This window comes from Emys orbicularis, chromosome 8, assembly GCF_028017835.1.
Source record: "Emys orbicularis isolate rEmyOrb1 chromosome 8, rEmyOrb1.hap1, whole genome shotgun sequence".
Classification (NCBI taxonomy): domain Eukaryota; kingdom Metazoa; phylum Chordata; order Testudines; family Emydidae; genus Emys; species Emys orbicularis.
In genome coordinates this window covers 98,839,354-98,852,671 of record NC_088690.1, presented here as the reverse complement: position 1 = coordinate 98,852,671, position 13,318 = coordinate 98,839,354, and the positions used below count along the sequence as shown (strand labels likewise).

The following is a 13,318-nucleotide window of genomic DNA, read 5'->3' as shown; positions in this document are numbered from 1 at the left end:
AACCCTTGACATGGATCAACTGATTCCACCTAACTACTGAACATCCATTCAAATTCTTACCTTTACTACTGGGCACCAGCAAGCACAGAGGCTGATCGCCATAATGGGTTAACAGCAATATCCCCTCCTGCAGCTACACCACAAGCAATGCCAGGATGATGGGGAAAGCCTTTTGCAACATTTTTGATACTTAGCTGGGGGAAAGGTGCTTTTCTCCACTGCCCACAGTTGTCTGCCACTTTGAGTTGCATAAAAGTTAATGTATGGGTTGGTGATAATGAAATAATCTTCTTTACCCCTTCATTCCCTGTGCTTCCAGATGCCATCAATCTTGCACAAATATGCTAGTTTTCAGTAAACCCCTAATTTTTATGGCCTCACTTTTATTTCTCTATTTTCCTTTGTATCCCCATTAGTGGTGAGTTACATGACCCACTTTTGACCATTGGGGTACACTTCCCCACGTTGCTTTACATTCTGTTTCACGCCCAATAAGGGCCTGAGCCAAACTCCACTGAAGTCAATAGGAATCTTTCCATTGACCTCAGTAGGCTTTGGATCAGGCCCTGAGTGTTTAGATCTTGGTCTTTCTTAGCCTGAACTTCCTATCCTGGTGTTTCTTTAAGGGCTTGATGCTGCAGTATTATTATTATTATTTTTTAAGCAAAACTTCCCATTTGAGTCCAAAAGGATCTTGCCTGAGTAAGCAAGGCATGAAGCATCAAGTCTTAGCAAGGGAGTAATTTCTCTAAATGTTCTGATATTTGTTCAGCATTTTCCATGACCTTAGTCCCACTGCATATCAAGGCCAGTTGCCATGGGATAGAAGCATTATTTACTGGTTGTGTCTGTGTGTGCATCCTTGCCAACTGTCTTCTGACTTCTCCAATCTCTTTTCTCACTTCAGGCTAAGGGTGTTATTCCTCAAACATGTCACTGACCCCAGAGACTGATCTGATCCAGCGTCTTCCTCAGCTGGAGCTTGAATTTGCATTGTCCCAAACTTGGCTGCACCCCCGTGCTGTAAGCAATAGTACCACACACCATGTTGTAAGCAGTATCGGATTTCAGTGTCTCTAACTCAGGCCACGTGTGCTGCCCCATCCGCCCCTTCTCTCCACCCACCCCAGAAGGAGTGTTTTCTAATGCAGCATAGCGCTTACTGCAATCCAGCATGTGGAAAAACAAAACCAAGTACAAAGTTACGCTTCTTTTTTGCAGCTAAATGTCTATTTGCTTTTCTTCTTCAAGTAGTCTAGCCTGTCCAGCTATATCTACAGTCAGGACACTTCTAAAAACGTCTCATCTTCACTGATACCAGCTTGACTCCACTGGAATTAGCAATATTGGGAGCCAGAGCACAGACAGGCCACTGGTGCTTTTAAGTACCATGCCCTCAAGTGCTGCTCAGAGCAGGTCTAAATGGCATATTACTTAAAGCATCAGTGACAGCAAGTGGCCCACCTAAAAAAGGGTTTCTCAATGTTGCTAATCCTGGTAAAGATAATCCTCTGGTTCCAATGATGGGGAATTTTTAAAAATGTCTCCAATGCAGACCAGGCCTATGGCTCCGAGTTGACTCTCGTTGAAAGTGATGGAAGGAATCCCATTTAAGTCAATGAGTGTTCTGTTGGGTACCAAATAGGATCACAACAGACCCCATATTTAAACATGGTGACACTAGGAGTATTTCTGCCAGCAAGCTGACTCTCAGGAAATGCCCAAACAACCCAGAATACATTTTCTCATTAGCTTTCAAATAAATCAAATACATTTCATATATAAAACACTTTTATTAAAACAAATGTACAACACTTTTTATATACACAACTATGTACAGGAAAATGCTCAGTTACAATTAGTGATTTGATGTATTTCCAGACACTTAGGCATAAATCAAAAAGACCTCCCTCCTTTTTGTACTTTGTACTGCTCTGCATAGGCTTATATCTTTTGGTTCTCTAAAGATCTTCTCTACACAGTTCATTGGGTATACACTGTACGTGGTAGTCTATGTTCTCTATTGCAGTGAAGAGCATTACGTTGGCTGCCATAAAAGGCACTGTATAAATAAAGTGTTATGCCCATCAGTGCAAAAAAGTATGGGTCCCAAAGTGTGGTAACTCTTTCATAATTATTAAATGGAAAATTGGTATATGTCATGCATAATGACAACAGAATAGAATGTCCTATGAGCAGATCTTCTGAATAACTGTAATACGTAGAAGCAAAGCATGTAGCTGATTTTCACATTTTCTTGGCCTAAACATATTTACAAACATGAGGAATTTGATTTGTCGGTCAAATGTTTGCTGGAACGATCAAAGGAAAGAGGGTCAATTAGTGCAATTTTTGTTGAATCCAAAAATCTGTAATGATTGTCATCAAGCTCAGAAGTACTTCACCAGGTATGCATCAACCAGAGCTAACATGAATAGGCAAATTTGCCCTGTGTGCCCTAAGCACCGGATTGGTAAAGGAGAGTAAATGAAACTGTAGATGATCTCCTCCAAAAGCCGTGCTTTTAAGTTATAATATAAAAGACATGAGAGAGAAATGGGGATCCTAGCCCAGCTTTTACTGACCCACAGCACCTGTCACTTGTATCCCAACAAAAAGGTCAGAACCCCATTTCACATTAATGTAGGAACAGCTTCACATCGGAAGCAATTTTAAGTTTTATAGGACAATGGCTTAGTCAACCAACTTCAATGCACACAGTTCTGCTAAGAAGGTTTTTTAATAATGGAGTTTCGATGGCTCAATCTCTTCAGTCCCAGAAGCTAAACGGAAAGTACAGGTTCTTTCTTCTCACACAGTCAGTAACAAACAATGCCTCCCACTCTGTTCACTTCCATGAGGAACAGGAGAAGTAAAGCAGTTCACAGTCTGAGGAAGCAAGAGAGGTTTACAAGCTACATGGAATGGCTTGTATACCAGTAGATCGAACTGTGTCCAGCCAAGAGAATTCTAGACTGCTTTTCAGATCAGTACAAAATCTGAACTCTATTTCCCCTAAAAAAAAAAAAAAAAAAAAATAGAAATGAAAAGAAATGTACCATGTGCGGCAGCAGCAGCAAAATAGTTAATGTATACTAATAATACTATAGTGAAATGTAAACGTTATTCAAATGATCTCTGACTAAAATTGAATATATCAGCAAGATTTTTATCTTAAAAATGCTTTAAATTTGCTGAAATCCTTATTACAACTTCCATTTTTTTTAAACGTTCTCACTGGTGCTACAGCTAGGTAACTTTAACTCTGGAAACTGACACAGATTAAAAGTAATCTGTAAGGCTAAAATGGAAATTGAGTTAAGCACATATTTCTGTGCTGAATTCCCACTAATAAGGCCAAGGCTGCATATAAATATAACTTTTAAACACAAATCTGTGGTACATTTTCTAGTACAAATTGTCTTTTAAAAAAATCCCCAACAAACTCCTTCAATTTGAAATTAATGGCCAGAAATCTAAAATAACGCACAGTAATGCATGAACTGCTCTATTCTTTTTGGGTTTTCACCCGACTTAAAGCCATTTTGCATAAAGAGCTTAATCTGCTTCTCCCGCTGCCTCTGGTTGTATTCTAAGTAACTTTGCTTCAGAAATTAAGGGATTTGTACCTGAGGTTGTATCTATTTCAGAATCTTGCTCCTTGTAGCTGAAGTTGCTGCAAATGTTTTGTGTGCCGGGCTCATTGGTAAGATATCCTTTCCCACCGACACTGGTTGCATGCCAGTCTTGTTCAAACAGCTGTAAGAGACAAAGGGGAAGGTTTGAAATGTGTGGGCCTTACAATGTTCAAGAGAACAAATCAAACCTCATTGGACAAACAGATCAGCAACAATAATATTTCCTACATAGGGCTGATGATGCCAGCTGGCATTGCAGTTAAATCTAAGGGCAGATTTCATCATGATGTAGATAACTAACTATGAATACACATCATAAAACCACCTCACAATTTGCTGGGATTGTCAGTTTTCAGTGGACTAGCATAAGTACTGCAGATCAGTACTGAGGACCCCTGTAGGGAAGCTTGCACAAAGCCTATCCACACTATGCTTACTGCTAATAGTCCCTCACTTTCATAAATGCTAAACTCACTTCCCTCCTTGCTCATATATGTAAAATTCCTATTAATTTAAGTAGGGATCAAGCTAATGCAGAACACATGCCAAGAGAACACCCCAAGAAGGAAGGTGCTTATAAATGTGTTACGTGCCTAGATGTATAGCTAAATCGATTTAAATGCACCACATTAGTTGGGGGTATAGAAGAGATTCCTTCTAGAGTGTAAATGTCTTCTCAGTCTCTGATCCATCACTCAGCTTTTCAGTGTTTGTCTCTAAAATGGTACATGTGCACTCAAAGTGACAGAAGAATATTAAGTATTTCCACCTGTGTGTGTTCTCCATATCCTAGCTGTACATAGGATTTTTATTTACAAGTTCTCAGTGCACCTAACTCTGTTTATATGTTTTGTTTTCTCCTCCTCCCTTGATACAAATAGCAACTTAGTCAATATTATTCTGAAAAGAAGAGATCATCTTTTTACCTTGTAAAGTTGCTCTTTCATTTCTTCTGCATCATCATCTGTTACTGTTAGGTTTTATAAAGACATAGGGAAAAGAAAAAAACATGTTTCCGTTAACTCGGTGTCCTCATTGGCAAAAATCACAGATCAGCTTCCCTGCTTTTCCATTCCGTTATCACCAGAGACTACTTCACGTTTTCTAGTGACATAATAGCACTAAAACATCTTATAAGCCAGCAGATTCAGGGTCACTTCTGCCACCTCTATGGGTAACAAGAAGCCCTAGGAATTTCTGCAGGCTATAGAGGTCACCACTCTAGGAAACTCTGAGCCCCTTGTGTACCCCTCCTCCTGCAGTGACATGACATGGTTTTTGGGGGTAGATCACACCAGAGGAGTGGACAGTTGATCCACAACTAGATGCTTCCATCACTCTCAAGCTTCCCCTGTCCTCTTATAAACCCAGTTACTGTTAGAGGTCATGAACTTCAGTGACAATTGTAGGCTGGTTGTGCATCTGCTGTACACCCTCCCAGCCGGTTGGGGGAAGAACTCTTTTCCCCTGGAACTCTCAAGTACAAAGCACTGTGCAACAATGCATCAAGATCAGAGATCTCTTCCTTACCCCTGAGGGTGACACTTTTATACCTGGAAGTGAGGAGTCTGAGACATGTAATATCCCAGCACAGTTCAGGCAGCTAATGAAAATATTTTTCATCCGAACCTTCAGTCCTTGTGCATGCAAAACTGCCAATGACTTCAGCAGGCGTTTTGCACATATAAGAGCTGCAACATAAGGCCCCTCAACTTTAACAAACGAAAGCTTTTTGTTTTTGTAATAAATTTGACTACAGATGAGTAGATCCCATTAACCCTGGAACGCATGCTAGATCTTGCCATTTGTACTTGAAGGGCCTATTGTTTTTTCTGGCACCCCATGCAGCTGCATGTCCCCCTGAAACCAGCAGTGGTAGGATTATTTCCATCTGGCTGACCTGAGGTTTAAACCAATAAAATACCAACCTTCAGAAGATGAAGCCAAAGGTGACACTTGAAGCTGGTAAAGGTCATTTGTGCTGTCAGCCATTGCTATTTCCATTGGACTCCTCCAATCTGTCAGTGCGTTCATATCACACGGTGAGAGATCTGTGGAATGCACAGAAAGGAAGAGTTAGAATTTTTAGGAAATGCAAAGGCTTTCTGATTCAGAATAGCCTCCAATCCCTCACCGTCCATTGCACATTGCATATATCTCATTATATAGATGCCCAGGAAAAGCCACTGTTTCCTCTGCTTATAATGCTGAGATCTCATATACTGGGGTTTGGTAAGTGCAGCACATTCTGCTAAGTTTGAAGAACTAAAATTGAATCTCACCTAGGGTGATGGAGGCGTTCTCAATCTCCACTTCCTGTTCTGCATAGCTGTGAACTGTATAACCACTGTGGTCATCTGGTAGACTGCTGCTGTTCAGTGCTTCTACTGCCTCATCCATCCTCTGGTCTTCATATGACTATAAAGACATATGCATTGAATGAAAGATCTATTAGACCAAGATGCGATCTGTTTGTTCCCATATGTCAAAACTTCAAAGAAAACCTCTGATTCCTTTAGCTGCTAGAGTTAATACATACCTTTCTCTTACTCCTATTTTTTGACTCTCTAGATGACTTTGACTTCCTTTCTGTGAAAGCAAAAACAAGGTGACAGTGAGAAAAAGCTGCAGCCACTTCTGATGGCTCCAGTCTTACGTGACCGCAATTGCTCTGTGTAGTGTAGCTTTGCGCTGCAAGGGCATGATCATACTCTGGGAGTTTTGCCATTCATTTCAGTGACAGCAGTGACTGCTGTATTCTTCCCACCCCTGAGGGGAGCGCACTTCTGTGCCTGATGAAGTGATCCCATTACGGGTATTGTGAGAATGAATTAATTTTCAAAAAATTGCTATGAGATCTTGGGATGAAAGGAGCTACACACCCGAAGTAATATTTAGCAATAGTAATAATACTGCCTATTCACAGCAATACTTTACTTCTATCAAGGAATTTATACTGTACCTAATCACAAGCAGAACAGGAAACGTAAACAGACTATTAACTGCACTAATGGTCCCCTTAAGGCAAATTATGTTGAGGATAGGCCGTAATACACCTACCTTTTTTCTGAAGCTTTGTTAAGGGTGGTAGCATCCTGTAAACCCGGACTGCGCTGCAGCCTTTGTTGATACTTTTGTCCTTCACTTCCTCAATATCAGGCAGTGAATTCATGGCACAGCGGAAATTTGCCTTCCAAGTTTTGGGGTCCGGCTCTTTCTCGCCTACCTTGTATCTCCCTATAAATAAGAGATGGTGCGTAAGTATTCAGAGATTCTGCAGAGATCGTTCCCAAAAGAACTAATTTGTGTTCCATTCTTCATTCATATAAGGCAGTCAATATAGTCACATGGGATGTAGATTAGGGCAGAATTAGGCTCTACCTGTTTATGTGACAGACAGAATTTTAAAACCAGCACGTACCAGTATGAATGGCCCAGCTTCGGAAAAGGCAGGCATCTTTATCTATATCCCAGCCATGTTTAGCTGCATGTTTCCATGGGATCTGGAACATCATCTTATCCTGTAGTTAAACAATGCAGTTTTGAATACAGGGAATATAACATACACCCATTCGTGACTAAATATGGACTTAATCCAAGATAACTCAGCCACACCAAGGGAACTCTGCATTAAGGCTGCCACCAGATTCCTTATGTAGCATTCACTTAGTACCATCTATGTTCTACATCCCATGTAACGTTCCCCAGGGGTTCTGAGTTTCAGAGAGCTGTATAACAAAATATAATAGATATGAGGGACACTGCCAGCCTCATCTCAGAACTACCTTGGTCTGTTGGTTTGTCTCTGATCCTTATGTTTATCATAAAATTCTTAGGTGTCTTTCTCGGTCTGCACAGAATCTTTTTAAAAATTAACAATAAGGACCTATGCACACCATAAGAAAAATATTTCTTACAGTGCAACATTAATTTAGCTCAGATAGCTCCTTTCATACGCACTTCAAGACACTTTACAGTTTAAAATATTCAATGAGCAAAAAATCCTGAATCAATCAGGATAAACCTAAATAATCTTATTGTGGGTGAGTTTCATATGGTTGTAATTCTCAGTGAAGTGATGGGAATACAGTATTGAAGTCAATGGTTCAGATGCTCAGTATCTCTCAAGATTTGGCCTAAAGTCCCATTCAGTGGTTGAGACTGTAACACTGATTCCTTGACCCAAGTTAGAGGCAGACCTCAGATGTTCTTGGCTCCCAATGTTATGGTCTGACTGCTCTCATTTTTTTTTTTTCCTTCCTAGTACTTCCCCCAATAAAAGTCAGGTCTACTCCATTTATCATGATCAATTACAGCTACTATTTTCTGAAAACAAAAAATGCTGTTTTATGTAGTGTGTATAAACTCTTTCCATTTTCTTTTAATCTATTGATGTGACCTTGATTTTTATATAACATCAGCTAAGAATACAAGGATGAGGATGATTAAAGATACAAAAGTAATGACAAAGAAACCCACCTTGTTGATCCACACCAATCCTGGTATTTGATTGGAATTAATCTGCAACTCCAGCCAAGGCCTCATGCGCATTCTTGTTACTGGCATATTGTCTGTGAAAGGAAAATAATAAATATAGGTAAGCAAAAGAGTAAATATTCTGGTATGCTGGTCATTTTGTAATGACATCCCTCGCTGCTTACTCTTAACACTACTACTCATGGGCAGTATGCTTTCAACAAAACCCAAACTTGGTCCAGAATCAATAAACAATTTCTCTTCCAACATCTTGGCAGTTTCTGAATGGCAATTTTTGTTCTAATTTGGCTACATTATCCCTCAAATAGAGAAGTAAAATTATAGAATTTGGGAAACTGGATGGCTCTGGAGGTTGGTACTGGGATGCAGAGCTCTTCCCACCCACGATACCATTCAGAACTCAGCCCTGTAGTGAGAGAGAAGTCTTACTGTCAGGTGCAGTTTGGTGGCTTACGTGAAAAGAGTTTGGTCTCAGACCTTTACCCAGTGAGCAAAATTGCCACATCTCATGAGCCACCAACACCTCTGGTACTCTGCATCCCAGGCTTGGTGCAGAAGGCAAGAAGTCAAAGGTTCATGGACTCTGAACTTTCTCTTTGCACCCACAATGTTAGTCACTCCCGGTTGTGGCCAAGGCACACTGGCAGGGCAGTGTGAACTGCTAAGTCCTGTGTTGAACTTAGGCTCACCAGATAGCAAGTGTGAAAAATCGGGACAGGGGGTGGGGGGTAATAGGCACCTATATAAGCAAAAGCCCCAAATATCGGGACTGTCCCTATAAAATCAGGACATCTGGTCACCCTAGTTGAACTTGTCCTGTGCCATACCAAAGGATGGATGTCAGTCTCCAGGGCTATCACGCCCATGCGGCTCATGAACACTAAATTTTAAAAAATTCTTAAAATCTTTGTAAGTGACTGAGGGGGCGTGTGTGTGTGTGAAGCGTGAGTGTTAGGCTCCAGAGGAATTACAGACTAGCAAAAAAATTCTTTCTGAGGGAGTGTCTTTGTTACTTGTCTTTTCATTGCCACTTATTTCAGTGCCAAGTTTCCCCTATCATTAATGTTTACCTTTTTTAAAAAAACCTGTGCAGTAGATTAGTCTATAAATGTTGCACTCTGCTACAAAGTTTTCCTTGCACTAAGACCTACTGGCATAAATATATTTCTTGCCTTGTTTTTTATATGGAAATATCAGCATTTCCAAAACAACAGAATTCAGCGTTTTACAAAACAGCTTCAGTGGGCTGGCAGTAGGGTTAGGCTTACATAACCCAACCCCCCTTTATAATGGGAGAGGAGATCAATTACTTTCTCCAAGTTAACATGCAGCTTTTCTACTGGGCTCCTTCTCTTTTCCTGTAACACATTCCTGCCTGTATGGCCTCCATGTGGACATTAGCATTTAGCTTTGGTGCTAGGATAGGCTTAAAGAAGGGCTGCAAAACTGAACTCAAAGAATGATGCTTGGAGTCCTATTGTAAAACACAGTTAATTAGACAATTTCAAGCTAGCAGTGGTTCTTGACTTTGACTAAAAAAGCCTCAATTGACATTATTTTCAGCTTTATGTAGCTCCTTCATACTTAATGACAAGTATATAAACTGAAACAGGAATGCAATGTTTGTGACTGAGAATAGCATTACCAAACACTGGCAAGCAATCCTGAACAGCAAATTATATTTATGAGGTAGTGTGTCTGATAATAGCATCCAGAGGCCCCAATCACAATCAGGCCCTGTGCACACATATACAGAAAGGCATGGGTCCTGCCACTGTATGCTTACTGTTCCTCATGGATGTATTGACACAATAGATTATGCTAACATGAAGAAATGTTCTGCAACGATTTTGATTCCTAAGCAGCCAATACACTAAGGTTTCTGACTTCCACTCTCACTACCTCACCCTGTTGGGCAAATTCTAATACAGAATGTTATACTTTTCTCCAAGACCCTTATGTTGCTCAGATTCAGGTGGGTGACTTAAGCACGCATGCGTTCACCATTTCCTTGCACTGTTAGGTGTAAAGTTAGAGTTTTGCCGTTAATTTTGCAGTTTGTGAGAGTTCATTTTACTCACTATTGCTTTTGTGAGACTAAAACGATGCCATCAACTGTGCTAGCTCCAAAATTTTTGTTGTGATTTTTTTGTTTAAAGTTGTATTGATATGCATATTTATACAATATATATTTCCAAAGTACAAAATACTTTTCAAAATACATCCCGTGATCTTATATTTCTCTAGCTAATAAGTATACACCTGAATTTCACATACTTAAATGTTAATTTGCAACATGGCTCATCTGAACAAATAATCCTCAAATTCACAAAATCATAAAATACAGCAATCACCTCCTTTGTGGTCAGTTCTGCAAATGCCTGAAGATTTGACTTTTTATTGGTTGGTCCCACCGATCTTTCCCCATAAACCTTGACTATTTTCAGCTTTTCCCAACCTCATCTGCATTCAAATGCTTTAATTCTCTCTGTTGCCTATGAACGCTGCTCTCCGGTGTTGAAGCCAAAAGCATGACTTTATTTTCAGCCTTTACTTCCTGTGTATCAGCGAGCAGCAACAGCACCCTTTGTTGTCACACAGTTGCTCGTATTTGTCTTACTCTCTTCCCCCACCATCACCTCAGAGAGCAATCTGATGCCCAAGCACAGAATCAGAGGTGCTACTTACTGTGTCTTTGCATTACACATAATTGTACATACAAGTTAAAACAACAACAAACCCTTTCCTCCCTAACAAGATAAATTCTGTCACCAGAATGTGACTGAACCTCTAACGTGCACAGCAGCTTAAGTTTCTGCACATTCACTAAACTCCTCGTTTACCAGTTCAGAAGTTGATTTGCAGGGCTAAGGCCATTTATTGCATCCTACCTGCCGTGCAAACTTCCTGCGACTGGTCTTTGCTCTCTGTCCCCTGGCTCACACGACTAAATACTCATTGCATCCCTTGTCTTGCCAAGCCTCCGTACACAAGCTGCTTTCCTATTATTTCCTTGTTGGCCTCCCTGGTTACAGGACCGAATGCTGTTTGCTAAGAGTCCTGCAAAGTCCTGCAACTCCAGTTCCGAAGCTGTCCTGCACCGAGTGCTCTTGGCAGGAGGCGGAAGCAGACCTCTGACTCGGCGGCTGCTAGCTGCACCAGGCGTGACCCACCTTGTTCTCCGGTCCCCAGCGCACAGCCTTGCAAAGGTGCCCAGTGACCCGGCAGATCCGCCTCCGGTGAACGAGCCGCGACTTCTGCAGGCTGCGAAGCGCGGTGGTCTCGGTATATCCTTACACTAGTCGGGATTCCCCACTTGCCTAGATGAACGTCTCGTGCCGACCAATCAGCATTCGCCCACAGGCCGGGCTATGCTCCGCCCTCGCTCATTGGCTGGCTGGCGAGCATCATTTCGGGGAAATCAGGCTGTTGTAGCACTAGCGGCTGAAGGGGAAGTACGGCTCCCCCTCCCCCCCCCGTCTCCCTGCTGCTCCCTGGGTGTGGGAGCGGAGGGATGGGGTGAGGGGGAGAAGTGAGAGGCTCCTTGGGAGCCCTCTGAAACTGCCTCCCCACCCACCGTGCACCCACCAGTGTCACAGGAGCAGGTGACCCCTGGGTCCTGTCCCATTGCAGCTGAGTCCCAGCCCCCGCTCCATCCCTGGGGGGCAGGCATGGTCTGGGTCCCACTGTCCCAGTTTCTCTAACTGGTCAGATCTATCCCTGTACTTCCGAGGGGCTTGAATCCAACTATGGATCTGGGTGCTGTGTCCCGCTGTCAGTTCTGGGCCCCTTTTGCATGGTCTTTGGGGCAGGGATCTTGTCTCTTGCGCACCTTTATGCAGTGCAAGGTGTGTTGGCATTACTAGTGATACTCGGTGCTCTGGGTGCCTTCCATCTGAGGATCTCCAAGCACTCCATGAACACTAATGAACTAAGCCTCATAACCTCTGTGTGGCAGGTATTATGTCCATTTTACAGAGAGAGAAATCAAGGCATAAAAGGTTAGATGACTTGTGCAAGGTCAGAGAGGCACAGCTAGAAATCAAGAGAACTTGGCTCCTAGTCCCATGCCCAGACCACTAGACCAGCTCCCTCTGCATAAAATCTTGCATGCTAATAATTACCTTTCATTCTAACGGCTCCTAAAGTGCTTAACAGACCGACTAGGATGCTACACACAAAGATTGTTGAATCCACCCCTGAAATATGGCAGTGGGGGTGGCAGGGGAGAGCAGCAGCTTGTCTGAAAGCACATAACAACACTAACAATTTAGAACAGGAAATGAATGAAAATACTGCATGCAGCTGAAATGGCAAAAAACCCTATTTGGCCAGGACTTCAGGGTTAACATTCCGAACTCTTGCAGAAAAGGGTTGTGGGACCATAACCAACTGGCAAGGATTGATGCTGTTTTAACATCTAATTGAACAGATTGCCCCTTAACACTGTTCTAGGGCATCAGTTTAGTACAAACTAGAAAGAAAGACTCACTGATAACACAGTTCATGAGTCCTAAGGTGAACCTTGCAACCACGAATATATTTAGTCGATATTAGAGTTACATAAGAAAGTATGTAGCAGCACCTGGAATAAAAAGCAGCTATGATGACCCGGAAATCAAGCCAGAGGAAAACAGCAGGAAAAAGGAATGTGTGGGGAATGTTCCTGATTTCCTTTTTTCTTTTTAAACTTTTGCAGCATGTAGTGATAGTTAAGAGCCTGTTTGCTCAGTTTCTTGAGTCAAAGTAATGTGAAGTTACTGGTGTGTCTTTAAAATGACAAGCAGATACATCAATCCATCTCTATATGCATCCGAAGAAGTGGGCTGTAGCCCACGAAAGCTTATGCTCTAATAAATTTGTTAGTCTCTAAGGTGCCACAAGTACTCCTGTTCTTTTTGCGGATACAGACTAACACGGCTGCTACTCTGAAAACAATCCATCTTAGTAAGGGTCTGATCCTGCACTAACTGAGAACTCAAAATCTAGCAGGGTTGAATGTTCGGGGAATGCACATTTGGGTCTAAAAGAAGCAGGTAGGGGCCTCTGTGAATGCAGGCGCCAAACAAGTCTCTGTGTACACTATAAAAATAATTAAGTCAGGGGAGCTGCTGATAACATAGTCCCCATCTGGTTTCACTGTGGTGAAAAGTGGTAGTGTAGACAAAACTTGACCATGCCCT

The 13,318-nt window shown here is 41.9% G+C and overlaps 1 protein-coding gene across 1 annotated transcript; it reads right to left on the bottom strand.

The window, feature by feature from the left end:
- Positions 1 to 1,779: 1,779 nt before the first annotated feature.
- IRF1 (interferon regulatory factor 1) lies at positions 1,780 to 11,426 on the bottom strand. Its single transcript, XM_065409218.1, has 10 exons — positions 11,309 to 11,426; positions 8,118 to 8,209; positions 7,060 to 7,159; positions 6,699 to 6,875; positions 6,178 to 6,227; positions 5,921 to 6,056; positions 5,567 to 5,689; positions 4,565 to 4,608; positions 3,630 to 3,759; positions 1,780 to 3,015 (listed from the first exon to the last, which is right to left on the bottom strand). The coding sequence occupies exons 2-10, from the start codon at positions 8,202 to 8,204 to the stop codon at positions 2,909 to 2,911; spliced, it is 954 nt and encodes a 317-aa protein (XP_065265290.1). The 5' UTR covers positions 8,205 to 8,209; positions 11,309 to 11,426; the 3' UTR covers positions 1,780 to 2,908.
- Between the last annotated feature and the right edge of the window lie 1,892 nt (positions 11,427 to 13,318).

What these genes read in the sequence shown, in the direction of transcription:
- IRF1 (XM_065409218.1), bottom strand. Translation starts at nt 8,204, where the DNA reads ATGCCAGTAACAAGAATGCGCATGAGGCCTTGGCTGGAGTTGCAGATT. An exon ending in AACAAAGCTTCAGAAAAAAG is followed by an intron (nt 6,228 to 6,698) that starts GTAGGTGTATTA and finishes TTGCTTTCACAG; the next exon opens with AAAGGAAGTCAAAGTCATCT. An exon ending in GAACGCCTCCATCACCCTAG is followed by an intron (nt 5,690 to 5,920) that starts GTGAGATTCAAT and finishes TGCATTCCACAG; the next exon opens with ATCTCTCACCGTGTGATATG.